The sequence below is a fragment of the Glycine soja genome, chromosome 18 (assembly GCF_004193775.1).
Source record: "Glycine soja cultivar W05 chromosome 18, ASM419377v2, whole genome shotgun sequence".
Taxonomy (NCBI): domain Eukaryota; kingdom Viridiplantae; phylum Streptophyta; class Magnoliopsida; order Fabales; family Fabaceae; genus Glycine; species Glycine soja.
In genome coordinates, this window is record NC_041019.1 from 52,841,375 (window position 1) to 52,863,602 (window position 22,228).

General features: G+C 34.7%; 2 protein-coding genes across 14 annotated transcripts in view; both read right to left on the reverse strand.

The window, feature by feature from the left end:
• Window positions 1–11,322: 11,322 nt before the first annotated feature.
• On the reverse strand, window positions 11,323–14,295 carry LOC114396161. 7 transcript variants are annotated; one of them, XM_028358061.1, is made up of 5 exons: window positions 13,846–14,295; window positions 13,689–13,789; window positions 13,483–13,614; window positions 11,801–11,854; window positions 11,323–11,691 (listed from the first exon to the last, which is right to left on the reverse strand). In XM_028358061.1, the coding sequence occupies exons 2-5, from the start codon at window positions 13,713–13,715 to the stop codon at window positions 11,521–11,523; spliced, it is 384 nt and encodes a 127-aa protein (XP_028213862.1). In that variant the 5' UTR covers window positions 13,716–13,789; window positions 13,846–14,295; the 3' UTR covers window positions 11,323–11,520. The 7 variants fall into 7 exon arrangements, with proteins under 7 accessions (XP_028213862.1, XP_028213859.1, XP_028213857.1 ...); XM_028358058.1 differs by having other exon boundaries at window positions 13,483–13,789; window positions 13,907–14,295; XM_028358056.1 differs by having other exon boundaries at window positions 13,483–13,789.
• Window positions 14,296–15,114: 819 nt separating this feature from the next.
• Window positions 15,115–22,228, reverse strand: part of LOC114396282 — a 43,312-nt gene continuing 36,198 nt past the window's right edge. For 4 of the 7 annotated variants that reach the window (XM_028358180.1, XM_028358179.1, XM_028358183.1 and 1 more), the window contains 6 exons: window positions 21,364–22,197; window positions 19,240–19,989; window positions 18,684–18,755; window positions 17,757–18,548; window positions 16,252–16,329; window positions 15,115–15,505 (listed from right to left, as the gene is read on the reverse strand). In XM_028358180.1, the coding sequence (XP_028213981.1) occupies window positions 17,778–18,548; window positions 18,684–18,755; window positions 19,240–19,989; window positions 21,364–22,197 (2,427 nt within the window). In that variant the 3' untranslated portion in view covers window positions 15,115–15,505; window positions 16,252–16,329; window positions 17,757–17,777. The remainder of the gene's footprint in view (window positions 15,506–16,251; window positions 16,330–17,756; window positions 18,549–18,683; window positions 18,756–19,239; window positions 19,990–21,363; window positions 22,198–22,228) is intronic. The other 3 variants (XM_028358184.1, XM_028358181.1, XM_028358185.1) reach the window with 3 other exon arrangements.

The window sequence follows — 22,228 nt, forward strand, 5'->3', positions numbered from 1 at the left end:
TTTCAAAGATGAATCTTTAGCACATTCCACAATGATTCTAAACTTGTCTTTGAAGCTGCCATCGTGGAAATTGAATACTTTTCACGACGATTTTTAAACCATTTCAGAATGTCAATCAGTTTCTACATTAATTTTATTAGAAATCGTCTTAGATTGTTTTATTTATTATTTAAAAAATGTTTAAAATATTGGGATTCTAAAATGATTTTTAGGAATATCATCTTAAAAATTATACATTCTAAGACAGAATTGGAATTGTTGCTTAGATTTGAGTAGTCAGTACTGACAAATTTCTATTACAAATATGACCTACTAATCTAATATGTGTTGTGCACGTCTAGACATTTACTTGGGAGAATCTCTATATAAATGAACTTGCGGTTGTAACTTAAGTTATGTCAAGCTATATCAGTTTTGCAAAGCAAGTGTAACTCAAGTTTTTCATTTCATGCAATTTAAATTATAAGAATAAAATATAAAATTTGAATGAACAGAATTTGACGGCCTTAAAGGGTTCCCGCCCGTGATTAAATAAAGCGCTTGCTTTTAGACAGGTGGTAGACTGCTAGAATCCTTTATTAAGGCTCATTCTAATATTGAATTCAATTTCAGGGGACTCCTAGCAGCTGGGCTAATATGCATTTAGAAACAAATGACAGATTTTCATTGACTCAAGATCCTGTAATGTTGTGGTTACTCTATGATAAGGTCACTGTGGTTTTACTCATATATGCAATTTGTTTATCTCTTTCAGTCTCTTTTTCTCTGTGTATTCACATCACAGGCCTGGGATTGCATATTCTCTTAAAGGAAAAACGTACAAGTTATACAAGAAGATCCCTTGCACAAGAGCTGTTATAAATGACAGTGAAACATGAGAAATACTATTATTTGATCTTCTAACTAGGCTGGCCTCAATACCAACATCTTAAGATGCTTGCAGTTTTACTGATCTTTTAAATATTTGGGTTGGGTATAGAAGAATAATAGATGCCTTTCTACATCTTAAATGGCAGATTACCTTCCCAATCCCTATATGTAATTTGAGAAGCATGGGTTGGGGATTCATAGTACTGATAGCTACATGTATCTATTAATCATGAAGACTTAATTATGAAGAGGTATCGAATGTGAATGATCATTATTCTGACCTTGAGATCTACCCAAATGTTCTCCAGTGCTCTATTTTTGAAGATTGAATCTATGGTCAGTTAACAAAATAAAAAAATAATTATCATGTTGACTTATGATTTGGTCTAAGGAAAGAATAAGACACATTAACATAATACCAATTTAACTTATAAAAAAAGACACGATAGCATAAGTAAAATAGAAACTCTGTCTTGCACAGGAGGTCCTGCAATTTACCTAGAAATGTGACAATTCCCGTACTAGGTTACCTAATATGCATTTAGAAAGAAATGACAGATTTTCATTGAATGAAGATCCTGCAACGCTGTGGCTATTCTTTGATACAGGTGACTTCTATTTTACTGATATATGCAATTTGTTTCTCTCCCAATCTCTCTTTCTCTGTGTATTCACATCATAGACATTTAATTACATATTTTCTTAAAGGAAAAGTGTAGAAGTTTTACAAAAAGAGCTCTTGCATAAGAGTTGTTATAAATGACAGTCAAACATGGATAAACTCTAATTTGATCTTCTAACTAGATAGGCTGGCCTCAATGCCAAGATCTCGATAAGTATTAGGGATGGTTATACAAGAAGAATGGCAGCCTTGCTACGTGTTGGGTAACAGATTACCTTCTTAGTACCTATATGTAATTTCCAAAACATGGGTTTGGGGATAGCTGGATGCATCTATCAGTCTTGATAACTTATGAAGAGGTATCAAATGTGGATGATTATGATTTTGACCTTGAGATTTATAAGTGAACATGTTATCTTCTGATACGGAAGCAGACACAGCAACAACAGGGACAGCAGCCACAAAATCAAAAATGGAGGTGTAGCTAGCAGAAAAGCCCAAAAGAAAACATACCAGACCAACATACCTCAACGACTATGTGTGAGGAAACGGACAAAGATGTCAACTCCAGAGGATCTCGCTTGGATGATGCTGTCTACCCTCAAGGGACATGCACTAACAAATTCCGTTAGCATAATATTCCTAGGAATCAAATTGTACAATTCTGTTATTAGGAAGCATTATAAATGATCTCTGTAATAACCAAGCGAGCCATGAGAAATTTGATACTTATCTCTTTCCCTCTGTTCTTCTTCATCTTCTCCCTAATTCTGGAGTTACTGGCCCTCTAAGCTAGCTAGTGATTGTAGGGCATATCATTTTGGTGCTCTTGTTCCTATTTTCATGGCCGATTCTAGCAACATGACCGGTCCCCCTGACCGGCTTGAGGACGCCTTAGTCTGTCTCACGAACCAACAGTTGTCCATGACCCAGAAAATCGATGAGTTCCTTAGTCGTGTGTCCCCCCTTTTGACCCTGCCATAGACACCACCACCACCTCGCTTTCCTCCTCCTCGCTCTGTACCTGCGTCCACACACAAAATGAAATTAGCTAGAGGTTCCTAGGTTCGATGGCACAGACCCTTTAGGGTGAATCTTTAAAATCAATCAATATTTTGAATATCATGGCACACCAGAGCATGATCGTTTTACCATTGCGGCATTTTATATGGAGGATAGGGCTCTTGCTTGGTTCCAATGGATGACAAGCAACGACCAATTTACCTCATGGTCGATTTTCTTACAAGCTTTACAAGCTCGTTTTGTCCCATCTCAGTATGAAGACCCCACTGGGTCTTTATTCAAGCTTACACAAAATGGAAGTGTCAGCACAATACCTGTCGGAATTTGAAGAGTTGGCCAATCGCGTGGTCGGGCTTCCACCTTCTTTCCTCTTCTGTTTTGTCTCCGGCCTCTCTCCGGACATCCGCCGGGAGGTGCAAGCTCATCAGCCATTGACGCTGGCCCAAGCCTCTGGTCTGGTGCGCCTACAAGAAGAAAAACTTCTTGACCACCGTCAACCACCACCACGGCAACGCCCTCCTCTAGCCCCGACACTCGGAACCTTCGCCATACCCCGTTACCACCCCTCTTACCCTCGCCACCATGACCCCCACCATCACAAACAAACCCCTCCTGCCCCAACGCTCAAGCGCCTCTCACCGGAAGTGATAGTCTCATGCCATGAGCGTGGACTGTATTTTAATTGCGATGAGAGGTACCATAGGGGCCATCGTTGTGCCTCTAGGGGTGGAAGATGAAGACTCACCAGACCCAGCCTATCCTCTTATAAATCCCTCATACCCCTAAAATGGCCTTCCAGACACACCGTGGCCATTACGAATTCAAAGTAATGCCATTTGGGTTGTGTAACGTGCCATCATCCTTTTAGGCAACGATGAACATGATCTTCTGGTCGTATCTCCAACACTTTATCAATGTCTTCTTCGACAATATTCTCATAACGGCTCACCGGAAGATCATCTGCATTATCTCGCAACAACATTTCAGGTGTTACTTGAAAATCAATTTGTTTTAAAATTTTCTAAATGTTTGTTTGCTCAATCACAGGTCGAATATCTCGGCCACTTGGTGTCTCACAAGGGGGTGGAACCAGTTGCCTCGAAGGTTGCCACAATTCAACAATGGCCCACCCCACGTCCTATCAGGGCCATTCGAAGCTTCCTGGGCCTCGCATGATTCTACTGCTGTTTTATCCGAGGGTATGCTACGATCGTTGCTCCCATGGTGAAGGCCACTACTGTGGAACCATTTCAGTGGACATCACATGCTCAGAAAGCTTTCGAAGAACTCAAACATGCTTTATCCACAGCATCAGTCCTTGCCTTACCAACCTTCAAGCTACCATTCACGGTGGAGACGGACGCGTTAGGGGTTGGCATGGGTGCGGTCTTATCTCAAAAAGCTCACCCCATTGCTTTTTTTAGCAAGCCCTTCACTTTGAAGCTCATGCACACCTCTACTTATGTGCGAGAGTTGGCCGCGATTACCACGGCGGTGAAAAAATGGCGACAGTACTTGCTCGGACACCACTTCACCATTATCACAGACCATCGCAGTCTTAAAGAGCTGTTGAACCAGATAATTCAAACCCCAGAACAACACATGTATTTGGCGCGTCTGATGGGATATGATTACGATATCCAGTACTGTTCCGGCAGCCATAACCAAGCAGTGGATGCCCTGTCTCACTTACCGGAACTTGACCCTTCCACGTTGCTGATTATTTCGGTGCCATGTTTCACATTCATGAAGGAACTACGCTGTCAATTGGATGATCACCCCTACTATCAACGAAAACTACAAAAGGTTCTTGATGACTCGACCAAACACCCTGAGGTTTGTGTCTCTTAAGGCCTTCTTCTCAACAAAGGTCGTATCTGGCTACCTCAGGGCCTGCCGATAATATCAACTTTACTCACAGAGTTTCACGCGACACCCATAGGGGGACATACTAGGGTTGCTAAAACCTTAGCTCGCATCACGGAGAACTTTGTTTGGCCTGGTCTCTGAGAAGATGCTGCTCAATTTGTGGCAAGCTGTGTGGAGTGCCAGGTTACAAAGTATGAAACAAAGAAGGCAGTTAGGCTGTTATGCCCCCTTCCTATGCCGCACTGACCTTGGGAAGACCTGTCTTTGGATTTTATAGTTGGTTTGCTGGCGTACCAGGGTAACACGATGATACTTGTGGTCGTTGACCTTTTTCCAAAGGTATTCATCTCGGCATGTTGCCTCCCACTCACACTGCTCTTACGGTCACATCATTGTTTCTCGACATTGTAGTGAAACTTCATGGGCTTCCTCGCAGCTTGGTCTCCGATCGCGACCCACTGTTTGTCAGTCATTTTTGGCAAGAGCTCTTCCGGGAAAGCGGCACACAACTCCGAATGAGCTCGGCGTATCATCCACAGAGTGATGGTCAGACCGAAGTCCTAAACCGTATCGTGGAGCAATACCTCTGACCCTTCGTTCATCGTCGGCCAAGCTTCTTCCTTGGGTTGAATTATCGCACAACACCTTGTGGAATGGGGGCATGGGGACAACCCCATATGAAATAACGTATGGTCGCAAGCCTTTCAATTTTCTGGAGTATGTTGCCAGAACCTCCAAAGTCGACGCTGCGGAAGAAATACTAACCGATAGGGAGGATACCTTCAGGATCATCTGCAAGAAACTTATGAAAGCTCAGGCAACCATGAAGTGGCAAGCAGATAAGAAACGTCGTGAGGTGCACTATCAACAGGGTGAATGGGTCTTGGTTAAGCTTTGTCCTCATCGTCAGACTTTGGCAAAAGGAGCGCAGGTGATAACGGGCAAACTAGCCAAAAGATACTATGGTCCTTTCCGCGTTCAGGAATGAGTAGGCACGGTGACTTATCGATTACAATTGTCGGAAGAAAGCTCGAATCCATCTTGTGTTTCACTGTTCCCTGCTCAAACCGTTTCATGGTTCATCGGAAAGCATCGAAGCAACTCCATTGCCACCTCATTTTGCTAATAACCAACCCCTCATCTCTCCATTAGCAATTTTGGATTATTGCTGAGCTTCTCCAAGTGAACCTTGGGAAGTGCTTGTGCAATGGCAAGGATTGACACTAGACGAAACATCTTGGGAAGACTGGTCCCAGCTATGCATTGACTATCACCTTAGGGACAAGGTGAGTTTGCAAGGATCAAGGGATGATACGAAAGCAGACACAGCAACAACAGGGACAGCAGCCACAAAATAAAAAATGGAGGTGCAGCTAGCAGAAAAGCCCAAAAGAAAACTTACCAGACCAACATACCTCAACGACAATGTGTGAGGAAACTGACAAAGATGCCAACTCCAGAGGATCTCGCTTGGATGGTGCTGTCTACCCTCAGGGGACATGCACTAAGAAATTCCATTAGCGTAATATTCCTAGGAATCAAATTGTACAATTCGGTTATTAGGAAGCATTATAAATAATCTCTGTAATAACCAAGCGAGCATGAGAAATTTGATACTTATCTCTGTCCCTCTGTTCTTCTTCATCTTCTCCCTAATTCTGGAGGTACTGGCCCTCTAAGCTAGCTAGTGATTGCAGGGCATATCATCTTCTAACCTAAATGTTCCCAAGTGTTCTATTTTTAATGTTGAATCTGTGGTTAGTTAACAAAATAAAAAATAATAGTCATGTTGACTTATCATTTCCTCTAATGAAAGAATGAAACACATTAACATAACAATTTAGCTAATAAAAAAAGACACATTAACATAAGTAGAATAAATAGTTAGTCTTACACAGGAAGTATGAAACAAATATAAGGTTTTAATGTCTTATAGCTTTGTTTGTTTTAGATAACATATATCTTTTATTTAAGGCCAGAGCACCCAAAGCTGTAAAGTTTCATAGCATAGTCGGGTTCAAAGGAATGTGATTCTATATTTTCATGTAGAGATCTATTCTGCCTTTAATTTTCATGCAAAAAATATGTGGAAATATAAAATGAACTTGACATATTGCTCTAGCACTCAATTTTTTGGGTTTTTGATTTATCTTCTCTTTTTCACACGTTTTAGCTCGATGACCACATTATCAGCCAAACAACTTGACTAAAGAAAAAACTTACAGAGACAGGGGGGTCAGGATTCTAAGATGGGCACATCAGAGTGAAATGACAAAGACAATATGATGCATGAGAAATTAGCATAAAATGTGAGTTTGATCTTCGCATGACAAAGGTATGAGAATCTAATACTCAGAATGGTATATATTCCATTTGCCTTTTTTTGAATGTCCAGTTTGTATTGGATCAATGTGGTGGCCAATGCTGATGCTGCATCCTACTGCCACCATACCCTTCAGGAATCTGTTTGTTATTTGGAAATCTCAATGGTCTTTTTTTTTTTTTTAATTCGGGTCACACTGGTGAATTTTTATCCAGTTAGAGAATATTCAGTATGTCAGATTTTGTTTTATATGATCAGACCAAACTAAGTCAATTCCAAGATTCTATTTTTCTTCTTCTATGAATCTCTCAGATTTTCAGAGTACTAAGTAAATGCTCATTTAGAAAAAATGTTCTCACGGTAGTGAGGAGTTTTATCAGACCATGAGAGAAGAGAAGAGACTGTTGTTGACATATTTCATTTAAATTTTATTAACCAGCCTTTTTCATTCATATTTCATGATTATCTAGAAGTGATTAGCGATGTTTTGGGGATTTCTTTTGACATGACTCATGAGTGTAATTGACTTGATGAGAAGTATGATACCGAAATGTTGAGTTTTTCTCTAGATAATCATGAATTCAGATTTCTTTTGATCTTTTAAGGTTATTAGGCTCCATGAGGAGTTCTTCCTTCTAGGGAAAGTTACAAAAGTTATAAAATTTGTTGATGAGGTGGTGATGAAATGTTGTGGGTGAATTGAAGTGGTGGGTTTTGGGTGTTCTGTTTTGGCATGAATTTGTTACTTATGTTTAGGAGAGGGGTCACGTATTGTAAATGACTTTATATCAATCATGTGGTGGGCATGGGTTATGTTGGCGGTAAATAGATGGGACTGAAGTGGCTTACTGACAGGAAATCAAAGCAGTAGAATATAACAAGTATTTATGTTTTTAAGCTTATGGCAGATTCCAGAGAAGATGTGTAGAGAGTGAAGAATCCATTTTTTTATGAAATTTTGCCAGCTCTCCTCTACTACGCTGCATCTTTTTTATCCTGTAAATAGAGTGATTGATGATAATCTTATAATAGGGAATGCAAAGTATAATGTTGTATCATTATATTGCCCATCTAACTTTCCTAGCAAGTCCCAATTGCAATTATTGTGCATTGGGACTGGAAATCTACACAGTAAATTAGAGTTGATGTTCTATTTGATATGCCAGAATAAACTATACAGCACTATGTATTAGCATTAAACTCTCTTTTTCATTAGTCTAGCAGCTTGAACATTTTTTAATCTCGGGTACAAAGCAAAACAGTTGGAACTAAATTCATTGATTGGAAATATTTTTGGTGTAATTTTGAAGTGTAAAAGTCTGTTTTGTATGAAGAGTAGCTCATTGGGAAGTTGAAGTCTTTTATATATCTGAAGAGTAGTGTGTCAAATTGAAGGATGAAAACAAACTCGAGAAGATCGAAGTTCTTGGGTACCATGTCTAATCCTTGCAATTGTTGGGCTTATTAGATGTTGCTCTTTTTTTAACAGATTTTCTTTACATCCCAACAAATTGGGGGTAGGAAAGTTTCACTTTCTCAACACCCATGGCCAGCCTAACACTTGCAAACAATGAGAAGTGACAGTAAATTTGTTGGGACCGTTTTGCCTAATAGAATTGTCAGAATTGTCATTAACACAAATTATAAGCAAACAAAGATAGGAAAGACCACGAGAGAGGGAATGAGCGAGGGAAAACAAACCTTACAAATGGGGATCTAGAGTGAAGCAACTGCAAGGGTAAGGACATATGACGATAACAATGTCATGCACGAGCTTGGATGACGGTGTTGGACAGCTTCGACAGAGAGGCTTTTTAGGGTATGACTAAGCTGGAGAGACAGAGGGAACAAAGAGAGACTAAGACTAAGGCACAAGTAGGGGTGGAAATGAGACAAGCCAAGCCTTACTAGGCTTGAGTTCGGCCTACGTAACAAAGCATATCAAAAGAAAATAATATTAAAAAATGTATGGATTAGAGATGATTTGCAGAAAATGAATTTTATTCTACATGAACAGTGTGCATGAACAGTAATAAAAACTGAAATTCTAAAATCCTAGAATTATTCCCCTCTCCGAAAAAAACTCCCTAAACTAAAACCTTGGTGCTGTTATATAGGTCCACAGCCCCAAAGCTTACAAATCTATTTTAAGTCCTAACCCATAAACGAAATAAAATAAAATCTAGACAAGATAAGATAAGATGAGATGAAATAAAATCTGGACGAAATAAAATCTGAATAAAATAAAATCTAGATAGAATAAAATCTGGATAAGATAAGATTTGATAAAATAAAGTTATTATTATTATTATTATTATTATTATTATTATTATTATTAGTTAAACAAGCCGGCTTGTCAAGCTTAACAAGTTTTTTTTATGGTTTGAGCTTGGCCTTTTTGTCTAAAAAGACTTTTTAAAAAGCTTGAGCTTAGCCTTTATAGTAAACAAGTCAAGCCGAGCTAAGCCTTACATAGGCCGAGCCAAAGGCCCTCGACAAACTACTCGGCTCATTTCCACCCTTAGGCACAAGTGAGATGGATTGAGAGGTTAAAACCGCGATAAGGACCTGAGAAAAAAGAAACCCTTCATTCCCAAAGAAACAGTCATTGAAATTGTCCCACTATTCACCAAAATGTCACCCATTTCTTAACGACAACAATCTCGATAAAGGTTAGAATGTTACCAAAACTATAGGATAAATTAATTGAGGGAAAAATTCTATCTATAGGCAAGTTTTGAGTTCCATCATTTAATTAATTCACCAAAATATTTACGGTTCCAAGCATTTGCTCTCTACCATAACCAAGTTACATACAGGTAAGAGATTTGTTTCCCTAACTTCCTCAAATTTTTACTTTTGCCACAAAATTGGTTTTACTTTATTTATAGGCAAATTTTTTTACAATAGTTAGGATTATGTAAATCTTAAGTTATAGATGATATTTATGTATTGAAATTATTATTTCATATATTGTCAATGTTTTTTTATTTAATAGTATTTATTCAATAATAATTTGAACATACACTACTAGAAAATAGGCTTTCTACATCGGTTATCGGCGCCTTTTTACATCGGTTATCACGCGTCATTGTAACCCGGTGTCGTTGAAACATAACAACGGTTGGGGGACCGATGTAGAATGTCAGATTTCAACATCGGTCGTTCAAATAACTGATGTAGAATGTCAGATTTCAACATCGGTCATTCTAATAACCGATGTAGAATATCTGGAATTCTACATCGGTTTTGGCCTGAATCGATGTAGAAAGCTAGACATTTCTTTTAACTCTTCATGGTGTTTTGCCAAATTCTTTTTAGTGTTTTTATGACAGCAGAGTAGCAGACACACAAAATTGATGTCAACGAGTGTACTCCATAATATTTCACAATAAGGCCAAACAGACAAGCCTTCATGTGACAGCAAATGCATAAATGTGAAAGAAGTGAAATTTTGTTATAATTAGTAAGCAACTCAAAGCAGTAAAAAATCAATTCAAAAAAATTACTTCTTTCTATGGTTTCTACAAGCTGGATTTTCTCTATATATCTCTGTCTCTTTGGTTTCTACAAGCTTCATAATCTCCAATGTGATGTATTTTGCTGGGTAGAATCAAAGAACTTGCCTAATAGAGGGTTAGTCCATAGAGCAGATCAAGCAATGATTTCTAAATAACTCTTAAAATGGATTGAGTTCTTCCTTTGTTTGAAGCATGGTATTCTTCTTTCTAAATATTTATAGTGAAAGTTTTATCATCTGCAATAATTATAAAATATTATTTAATTTGAAAAGCCGACCTCACCTAGTGGGATAAGGCGTTGTTGTTGTTGTATTATTTAATTTGAAAATAATATTAAATATATCTTAAAATTATTTTTTCTCTCAAAATTATTCCTAACATTTTACTTATTATTTACTGAGCCCAAAGAAATAACTCATAATTTAGGATATTTTTTGTAAAAAAAAAAACAATACAAGAGACATTTTTTTATTGATTTTTTATTATAAAAATGACTAAATAAAATCTTTAATTTTATTTTTATAGAAAGATCTGGAGGGAGTAAATAAACTATTTTTTTAATGGAACATATTTTGGTAACTTTATATTTATTGATATGTACTTCCATTCACGTTTTCTTTAATGTTCATTTTTAGAAACCATCTATGCTTATGCTAAAAGGCCTGAATTTCAGATTGCAAAGCAACTTCCCAGTTGGCATTTTCACTATCGAAATTCTTATAAAATTATAATAAGTTAATTTAGTTATGATGCTTTATTAAAAACTACATCTTGAAACGTAAGTTATGATAGGTTGATGGTTCTAGAACTCCTTTTAAATAAACCATAGCCTCACTCCTTTTTGTTTTCCTAACCAGATCAATTATATGGAGCTTAAAAATGGAGATTCTAGGAGCTTAAAATCCACGTGTGAAGATAAGTTAACGATGAAAGAAATAAAGAAATGTTACACAAGACAAATAAAAAAAATTTAATGATGAATAAGATATATTATAACACAATTTATACTCATTATCTTAATTTGTTCTTTATAACATTCAGTGGGATCAAGAATAAATAATGCATTACTTTGATATAAAAACACCATCTAGATCAAGAAACCAAAAAATATTGGTGATATAAAAGCACCATATAGATCAGGTAAGTTAATTCGCCATTCATGAAATTAACGTGTGAAGGTTAGTTAGGTTTATTCTCTGTTTGGAGAAGGCAGTGACAGAGACAGCACTGATACCATTGCAAGATTATCAATAAACTAATCTGCTAAATTAATTAAGAGTTAATTTAACTAACTACAAAAGAAAATCTAACCGTGTACAACCAACCAACCAAATAAAAATAAAAATAGAGAGAAGTTTAAGAAAGCTTACCTTGGTTAAAAAGTTGCCTCCACCAATTTTGAGCTTATCGACTTCATAGACAGCGGCGTGAAGAGTCCCATGGAGCAGAATTTGCGCCATCAGCTGCAAGCAGAATTCACATAAAAACAGAATTTGAGTTTATTTAATTATTTTTACAACAAAACATATCTAGTAAAAATATAATATATTAATATATTTCTAGTCAACTCACTCCAATTTTTCTGCCACTTTCTTCAATGGTGTAGGCTGAGAAAGTTTGGTATGTCTAAACTTAAAATGATGAGTTGAGAGACAAAGAGAGGCAATGATAAATTCAATAAACAACAAAACCAAGATGAAATTCTAATTCAAGTTAACTGCAGTGCAGGACAACAGATTTATAATAATTATACTTACATTTTACTCATTCATGCAATTACTGATAAATAAAATCAGTAGATTCTTCAGTTTGATTATATACTATCCACTTTCATTTCAGCAGTGCTTAGCTCTCTCAAATAAAAAATAGAATAAACTGATATTACCACAAACACAAGTTGTCAATCTACTCTTCCCTCTTATTGACAAAAAAATAGAATAAATTGATATTACCACAAACACAAGTTGTCAGTATATGTCACTATTAGCATCAATTTCATTTTGTGAATTTTTTTTATAAAATCGTTTGTGGTAGAGGAAGAAGTTACAGAACTATTCATAAGCAACAATTTTGTTTACTTGACTAGTGAGAAATATGAACTAAATCAGAACATAGTTTTCATCATCTCAAGCCCATAAACTAAATATGATTTTTTTATCTTTGCACATGTATCTCCCATTAAGATAAGGAAGCCAAACTAAAGTCTATTTGTGGTCCAAATTAAAAATAAAGTTCAAACTCCTGTTACTTTGCATATAGTTTTGGGAGGCAGTAACCCATGTTGCTTGATTTCACAGAATCATGAGTACCAAAACAAAGGCAATAGGTTAAACTAATACATGTGCTTTAATGCTGGTAATTTAAGCCAAAACTTATCAATATTTCCTGAATAGGACATAAAGAGGCACTCTACACCAACCTTCTTTATGCTGCATTTATCCCCTTATAACTTCAGAGATTTTTGAATCCTACCTTCTCCAATGGATAAGCAGTTTTGCCAGAAGTAGCACACTTTTCTTGGGTGCCAGAAAACTTAACTTATGCACAAGTTAAAATAGCTTTTTGTAGAAGCCACAATCATTTATCTTCTCTAAAAAGCTGATTTAACTCACAATTGGCTAATTTAAGCTTACGGGATAAGCTTATTTCATTTTTCTTTCCTATCTTCTTTTCCTACAATTATTTATGAAGCAGCTTATCAAAACATGGTATACTTACAGTAACAGTGTATGAAAGCATTCCCAATCAATTTCTAATACAATCAATTCATTCCCCTCTTAATTATCTCTAGTTCAATCTCTAATACACAAACCACATAACATAACTAGGGGGGAAACTCCACAATGGTTGCTGGAACAGGCTAAAGTAAACAATTTAAAGTTTCCAAAAACCAATTCCACATAAAAATAAGCCTCAGATTTGACAGAGTTTCCAACCTCAACAAGCATAATGTTTCCCTCAACATCAATACAGAGTAACTCTCGAACCTAAACAACGAAAAAATCACAACAGTATATCACATAGCCATTAATTAAAATAAACAATAATTACAAATCCTTTTTTCTATTCAACTAAAACCCTGAACCTTAGAGCATGGATCCTTTTTTCTATTCAACTAAAACCCTGAACCTTAGAGCATGGAGTATCGAGATTTAAGTAAAAGCTGATGTAAAAGTAGCATCAGAATCGTAGATCTGATTGTTAATTAGGGTAAAGAAAAAAAGGAACCGAAGGTGATGAGTGACGATAGATACCTTGTTTGTTGTCGGCACCTTTGTTGATGGTGTGGCATTGAGCGCACTTGGTTTTGAAGATCTTCTCGCCGTTCTTGGAGTTTCTGGGAGGAGTTTCATCGAACGAGGCCATCGATGCCCAAACGAAGCTTCCTGAAAGAAACAAAATGCCAAATGAAACGCAAATGCAAATGCAAATTGAAATGAGAATATGTGGGGATGGATACCACAGACAACTCCACAGAAAGAAACATGCTCGAATGCTTTAGGTGATGGTGGAGTCTTCGTTCTCCTTGTTGTTGCCGTTATCGCCGCCATTCTTCTTCTTCTGCAACATCATCAACACAAAATCAAAGCAGTTAGTGAGTGAGAGAGTTACCGCACCTCTACATCATAACAGAACTAAGCGGATTGGGGCCTAGGGTTTCTGCCCAATGAGACACACGATGCCGCAAGTGAGAGAGAGATGATGCACTTCGACAGAGCTCTTCACCAAGGGAAGGCAAACTTGTTGACGGAGGGTGGTGGCGGAAGTTCGAGAGATCGAGCTTGCTGCGTGGAAGCTCAAGGGTTCGAGAGAATTTTGCTGGCTGCGCGTGGACACATACATTGGGCTTTTAAATTCAACTGAGATAACGGTGGGTTTTTAATAAAAGCCGTCGTAATTTTTTATGACCAACACACATTCTAAGACGGTTTTCAATAACCGCCTTAGAATGTGCATCATAAAAGGCTATTTTACTAAGGTAATTACAAAAATGCCACCGTCTTGTTTTTTAAAGCGGTTCTAGAAGAACCGTCATAAGATTCCAGTCGTAAAAACACAAATTCCTAGTAGTGATATATAACATATATTATCTGAATTGGTTTGGTTATAATAGAAGTTGATTTTGTTTTTAATTTGTAAGTTTGGATTCGTTTAACAAATAAATAAAATATAAAAAAATGTACAAACAACATTGATTATGTTAAAATTGATGTTCTAAGTACCATGTAACATCATTTCTACGTATATTTGGATAAGTTAATGCATTAAAAGGCTCCTTTATTATTTTTAAAAGATTTCTTTGTAGAGGATAATCATTTCTATTGAAAATTGGCTTTGTGGAAAAACAAACCTTACAGAAGTTTTACTCAAAAAAATGATTTCAGGGAACACTATCCATGCAGATAATTAATTAATTATGAAGCGTGATTAGTAGTCTGTTTTCTCTCACTCGATCATTTTCCGGTCAACAATCATATTTAGATGAAGATCACCTAAACAAAGCGAATTAACCACCCTCACAAATATATTTTAAGACATAAAATTGTGACTCTGAGAAAAAGAATATTGAAATAACTTTTATGAAGTCTGCATACTTTTTTGGGTGATCATGTTATAAATGTGTTGTATCTTGATGTTAATCTCTGTTGAAAATTTAAAAATATAATTTTTCATTTTTAATAAAAATCCTCCCTTCTAATCATGTAGTCTAGCATATAATAACCTAAATTAATTAACAACTCTGATGACTATTGCAACACGTCAACAACTATTTTCAAAATGGAATGGTTCAATTTTAAGGAAAATCTTTGAACTAATTTATTTAATAAAAAGTTGGGTAAGTTTTTTGCTTCTGTATAAATTGAATATGACATACTACCTACGCATAAGGAAGCAACTGCATACACCATCTGCAAATAAACCTCAAACATAAAGTAAGTCTACACATATGTCATAATTAAGTTTCATGACCAATTCAAACTCTAAACATAAGAACGAAAACTAGCAAATAAAATATACGAGCCTGCCCAAAATAAATACATAAAAATCCATGTAAACATCAAAAACAAGCTGGAAGTGGCGCTAACAACATAAACCACTTCCCAGACTGGCCATAACTATTACTACGACAATACCACTGGGATGAGACGAAGGAGAAGGAAAAAGAGTACCACCATCATCCAACAGACTAGTCCATCCCAACAATTAATGCCTAAGGTGGAAGATTCCGTCCCACTGATGCATCAACATCTGCTCCCATGAAAAAAAAAGAAACATCTGCTCCCATGAACACAATGCCATCATGCAGTCAAACACAAACATGCAAAGATGAGCTTACAAAACATGCTAATAATTTCTACAAATATAATAAGCATTTTTAAATTATTATAATAATATTTACGCAAGAGATATTATATGGATGCCGATACTGCAGATACTAAACAAAAACATCATAACAACATACAATGAATTCTTGAAATATCAATTAATTCTCTTTTTCTGCATAGTATCTGCATCCAGTAACATCTCCCAATAAAACATTAATTAGTACACTCATTTACATTCTTTCGGTAAACCTTTAAATGAGTTTAATTTTCATACACACTTGAAATTTAACAAACTTTTAAACTAGTTATTAAAAAAGTAAATTTAAAAGGGTATCTAAGTTAAAAATGTGGATGATAATTTTGGATATGAAGTGAAGGTTTTAAAGAGGACGAACATTTGAAAATTTTCAATTTTGGGTAAAATTAAACGTGGTGTTTTAATTTGTGAGTTTTTAATAAAAATAATTTTTTAAATGTGAATCAATTTAATGATTTTATTTTCTGAATTATTAGATGTAACTTATGGTTTTTATTTTGTTCTACTTAATCATCAATTTTAATTTCAATTTCTAGTGTTTTCTATAAATGAAAAAGGGGAAATGGAGCAGCAAAAATATCATTCTCGATCAACATTTATACCCTGAAAGGGAAGTGAAGATTGCAGTATACATGGCATGCAAGAATCCTGTAACTTACCATACGGGAAGAAGAATTCCCTACGTTCACCCTCTACTGTCATTGTGACTGTATAATGAGTACTGCATGATGGATTCTCTGAAACAAATAAAAAAGACGTGAGTTGATTAAAAAAAGCTATATATAAAAGATTCAGGTGGACTATAGATTGAATCTGCATTCAGAGAAATGTACACTGCTATCCCCATAAACTTCTTTAGTTGGGAAGCAATTGGAATTAATTATTATGTATCTTTAAAGTACTAAATTAGTAAAAAAAAAAAAAAGTATATATATAAAACAAGAGGGGGACCAGAAAAAGCTAAAGATCACATAGGAATAAGACTATACTTATTGGTTTTGCTAAATTTGATCCCTCGATATCATCGCTAAATCATCTTCTTAGGCATCTCGAACATATTAATTTTGAAATTAATTAAGAAATAGTAGAATGCGTTATCACCTTATGAAAAAGCAAGGTAAAAGATGAAGATGTTGGTTAGCCAAATAAGTGCATATGTATTCCCTTACCATGAGTATTAACTTATCTACTTTGTTGAATATGCATCAAATTTCTAGAATTATCACATTAGGAATTTTCTAGAAGAAAAAATATGTTAGAGAAAATTATCGTTGAAATAGTTAGTCTAGAAAGTTCATCTATGAAATTCCTAGAAACTAAGACTCTGTACTAAAAATTTAGATATTTAAGTGGTAGATAAATCTAGAGATTGTAACCGTAAGTGATAGTTCTAGAATTATGAAAATGCTAGAATAGTCTAAAAAATTTGTAAATGATTTCTTAGGCGGTGGAAGTCAGCCTATAAATAGGCAATGCTGCACTTATGTAATAATGTACGTGAGAAATCAGAAATCAATACTAACACTACCTTTCTCCATATATAAGAGCTACACAGCCTTCTACTACTACTTGTCCTCTAAAGTTTCTAACCTTCTTAAATCTCACGCCAATAACCATTCAACAATCAACCATTTTACTATTACCCTAACATACTAACATAGTTTAATGCCTACCTAGAAATTCAGCTTTTCCAATTAAATTTGTTAATGGGGCTTGAATTGATGCAAATACAACTAAAAGTTTAATGTTAATGTCTATGCATTAATATGTAAAATAAATTTACAATATCATCTAATCATAAATCACTTTTTGAATTACATTAAGATAAATCAATTTTTGAATTACATTAGGATGATTATTTTAAAAGTCAACAAACTTTTTGTACATAACGAATTATGATTTGATGATTGTGTAAAACTTTTTACCTTATTAGTGTATAACTTTTTTTCTCACACAATTAATTTTTATGTTCTTAAAAATTGCTTTAGGCAAACAACATATGGAATGCGATGGCAAGGACTAAGGGGCAAGGTAAAAACAGAGTGTATATATATGCATGGAAATTTAGCAAAAAGCATGGTAAAATATGAATATGTTGGTTAGCCAAATACGCGCATATGTATTCCCTTTACCATGAGTATTAACTATGCTAGTTAATACCTACCTAAAACTTCTGCTCTTCCAATTAAATTTGCTCAAGAGGCTTGAATTGATGCAAATCAGGTACATAAGAATATTTCATTTGAGGGCATTCCATTAAAGTCACTTGATCCAAGGATGGGAATTTCAACTTGTACTTCCCTGAGTAAATTCCTACTATGCTTGGTAAAGATTCGAGAGACAAAACACGGAGCTGCTCAAATGTTATCTCTTCATCATTGGATTCATGATCTCCCTCTTTGGACACTATTTCTTGTATTGCTTGGCAATCCCGTATGGACATGTGCTTCAGTTGACCTAGCCTTTTGGCCGTTGAGGATGTGAACAAATATACCAATCCAGGGCATTCTTCAACATTCAAAGAGGTTAGATTTGAAAGCGACACGGTCGACGGCACCAAAATTTTCATGTTAGGGCAAGAAAACACTTCCAATGTTTCTAGTGCTTTAAGTAAGGGTTCTACCCATGAGTGTTCTAATCCTATGGAATTAAGCTGTTGGAGACTCTTCAAATGTAATTTTTTCAGCTTTGAAAGGACTTTGGTACAATTGGTGATAGGTATCTGAGAGGAGAATATTTCATTGAAGGAACTACAGAACACTTCAAGATTTTCAATGCTGGATATCTCTTCAAGTAATCCACTGGAGAATATATTTGACTCATCATCCTCATGGTAGCACATCAATTTGAGAACTTTTAAATTTTGCAGGAGGTGTGCAGCATTTGCAACAAATTGTCCTTGTCCAATCATATTGTCTTTGCAAGTGGTTGCTTGATGCTCCAAGCTAGGCATGACCTAAGAAAATCAGAAGAAGGAAAGGGTACAAAATGAAAAATACAAGAAAAAGGTCATTAAGAGAGAAATAGGAGAAAAAAAGAAGACGCAAAATAGGAGTTATGAAAGCAGTAGTATCTGAGAAATTGTCCTTGCCTGAAACTTTCCTTGCAAAATTCCTACGGCATCTTCCTTTTTGAGTGATAGTTGCACCAAGTTTGGGAAAACCTATGAATTTATTTGTTCGAAACAAAATATAGGATTCGTAATGAGATCTAACTCAATTAACTATGAATGGTAGTTTTGAATGTATTAAAAAAAGGAAAATATTAGATTAAATTCAAACTTTCAATTTCACTTAATTATGAAAATGCTAGCAAAATACACTATTTGACTCTATGTTTTAAACACACCATTTTTTGGCATGATGAAGAGAGATTACTTTAATAAGCTCAGTAGCTTCTTTTTGTATTCTCATTTTTTTCTTTTTATTTGAAGAATATGAACTATACACTCTTAAAGCATTTTTTTAACATTATTTTACTATTTGTATTTTTTTTAATTCTTGTCCCATTAATTGAAAGTGAATCTGAATTATTTAAGACCAGCATGTGATGCCAAAAAGTTTGTGGCTAGCAATTTCTTTAATAATTTATGCATATTGAGACATGATAGCATAATATGAAAACTAGAGAGGAAATCTTTTTGGTACCTTTTCAACTGAGAAAACGGCTTGCTGATCAATTGAAGTACGAAGTGGATACTCTATATCTGCAACTTCACCACTATGATGCTCAGTTGTAAACAATTTCAACTTGTCACAATGATATACATCTAGTTGTGTTAGCATTGGCCATTCTAGCGAGAGTTTTCCATTGTAGAAATACTTCAGCTCTGGTAATTCCCATAATGTTAATGAGGTCAGACAATGGAAATTGAACGGTTTAGTTTCTCCCTTCAAGGCTGCTTCATTTTCTACAAAAATTTCTTCCAATGTTGCACAAGATCTCACATCAAGCTTAGCAAGATGATTGGCCACTGATGTTGGAAACAAACTTTTGAGGCTTTGACAGTTAGAAATGCACACTTCTTGAAGGCTGAGAATTTCATCAGGATTCGGATCCCAGATATGCTCCAGATTCGGCAACTGATTTAGAATCAGTTTCTTCAAAGGAAGAGAAATCTGAGATGATGGTTTCATATCTGCCTCTGTACCTTTCATATCAAATATTGCCTTAACAGAGTGACAGTTGCTTACCTCGATCTCTTTCAAGTTACATAGAAATCGAAGCAAATAAAAAGGAATCACATTGGGTAAAGATTCAAATTCTACCACAGTTAAAGATTTCAAACTGTTGAAACAATTTTTACTTGGGATTGGAACTGCACCAAGCCATATCTCTTCTAGGTGATGGTGATCATCAAATTTCAAATGCTCTATATCGCATGCAGACTTTTCCACCTGTACGTGCAAAACAATTATTTTTTGAAAGGGTTTGTAATATTCTTATTTGAAACAAAATTTCACTCATTACATATTGTGATAAAATGAATGCATATGCATTATAAACTATGAAGTTGTTAAAATCTACTCTCTTTTCATTTTACACAAAACCAATATTTCCATTTTAATAAAAATTAATATTGAAAGCAAGTCGTTGAACAGAATGAAGTGTAGAATTAATTTATTTTAACATTCTGAGCACCCATTTATAGTATGCCAACATGTTCTGGTTGTATATAGATTAATACAAAATCACTTATATGTCTTCACCTAACAACTTAAAATTTTTTGGTTGACTTATATTCGGCTATTATGAGAGGTGTCTCATGCCTATTTTACACTGTCTTTTCTTCTTATTTGAAAATATTACTTTTTTTAAAGGAACAATATTTATTATAATTGAGTCCATTTTAATCTAAATGAGCTTTTTGAAAGATTTTATTTTTTGTCATAACGATCCTCACTATGATTAACAATTTTGTGATCATAGAATATGAAATTTCAAAAACAATAATAGAGATGTTTAAAGCTCAATTGTACGTTTTAACAATCCTTTCAATACCCTAAATAAAATAATTCTCACAATTAAAAATTAATAAAAAGGTATTGGATATTTTCATGTTTTTTAGATATATATTTAATGAATTTCTTTTTTTTTAAGAGTAAATTTATATGCCTTTCTTTTAAGAGATATGACTATTACACTATCCTTCCCTCTTGTATTCAAATATATAATTTAATTTATTTAACTTAACAATCTTAAAGTAAATTACACTTTTTTTTTACAAAAAAAAAAGTAAATTTCTTCTTTCTTTAAGAGATGCTAGTTGTACATTATCTTTCTTATGCTAAAATGTATAATAAAGCACACTTTATTTCTTTGAGATGTATGAGTATTACATTTTTATTCTTGTTATGTTAAAATATAGAGTTTACTATCCTTTTAGTCTCCTAAATTTTTTAATGTTTTTGTTTTTAATTTCTAAATTTTTTAAATTTAGTTCCTTAACTTTTTTCTTATTTTTAATCTTTCTAGAAACTAAAAGTAATGACAAACAAAAAGAAATTGACCAAATCTTTAGTTCTAAATTTATTTGAATATATTTTTTAAAATTATCAATAATCAATAATAAAAATATATTATAATATAGACTATTTATCATAAATTTAAAATATAATTTTTAGGTATAAAATATTTATATATAAATTTTAATTATAATATAATTTTTATATGTAAAAAAATATTATTTTAATTATATAGTGCACGTGTTAGAATACTAATTTACTTATAATAAGTAAATAGCAATTGAATTTGGATAATGAATTCCTTACATGTTGGTGAAACAACTTCTTGATTGTGGAGTTGAGATCATGGTGGAATGTTAAATCAGAATCGTCCCTTGAAGTTTTAATCCCCTCAAACATTGGCGCATTTACGAATCTTTCAGAGAAAGTATTCATATTGGGGCATTCAGCTATGGTGGCTTCTTCCAAACATGAGAATTGCAAGGTGCCATCCCCTGAATAAAACCTTACTAGCCTTCCTAAGGACTCCAACCTTAATTTTGTGAGCCGTCCAAATATGATCTCTTCAAAAGCATCGCTTTCATCTTCTTTTCTTACTATTTCTTTTATTGATTCACATTTTTCTATATATAGGATCTTAAGTTGCACCAAACTTTTGGCAGTTGAAGATGTGAATAAATACTCCATCCTTTCACAGTCACTCAAATACAACTCTTTGAGACTGATGAAAGATACTGCACAAGACACTACTTTTTCTAACCGAGAGCATTTGTGAATTTTTAATATTTCAAGCTTTGCAGAGTATGGCTTTACCCATGGGTGCTCCAACCCTATCGACTCCAACTCTTTTAGTTTGTTTAACTCTAATTCATTCAATCGCGCAAGTATTCCGTGATGAACTTGGAGCTTTTGAGAGGGAAATATCTCCTTGAGACCATAGCATCTTTGCACTCGAAGACATTCTACACTGGGTACCTTGTGAAGGAAATCAAAAGGCAAAGTATCTTTCTTATTCTCATAATCATCAAAGGACAGATCAAGAATATTTAATTTGCAAAGGAAGTCTTGTGGCAAATGTGCATCCCTCAACAAGATAATGTTTTCTTCATTGAGTGTCAATTCCTTCAGTTTGGGATCAACCTTTCAATTATTCAAAAGAAAATGCATGGTG

Coding starts and splice junctions, on each gene's coding strand:
- LOC114396161 (XM_028358058.1), bottom strand. CDS start 13,779: ATGGCGGCGATAACGGCAACAACAAGGAGAACGAAGACTCCACCATCA. Junction 11,855..13,482: donor AGGTGCCGACAACAAACAAG/GTATCTATCGTC, acceptor TTTTAAGTTTAG/ACATACCAAACTTTCTCAGC. Junction 11,692..11,800: donor AAAGTGGCAGAAAAATTGGA/GTGAGTTGACTA, acceptor TTCTGCTTGCAG/CTGATGGCGCAAATTCTGCT.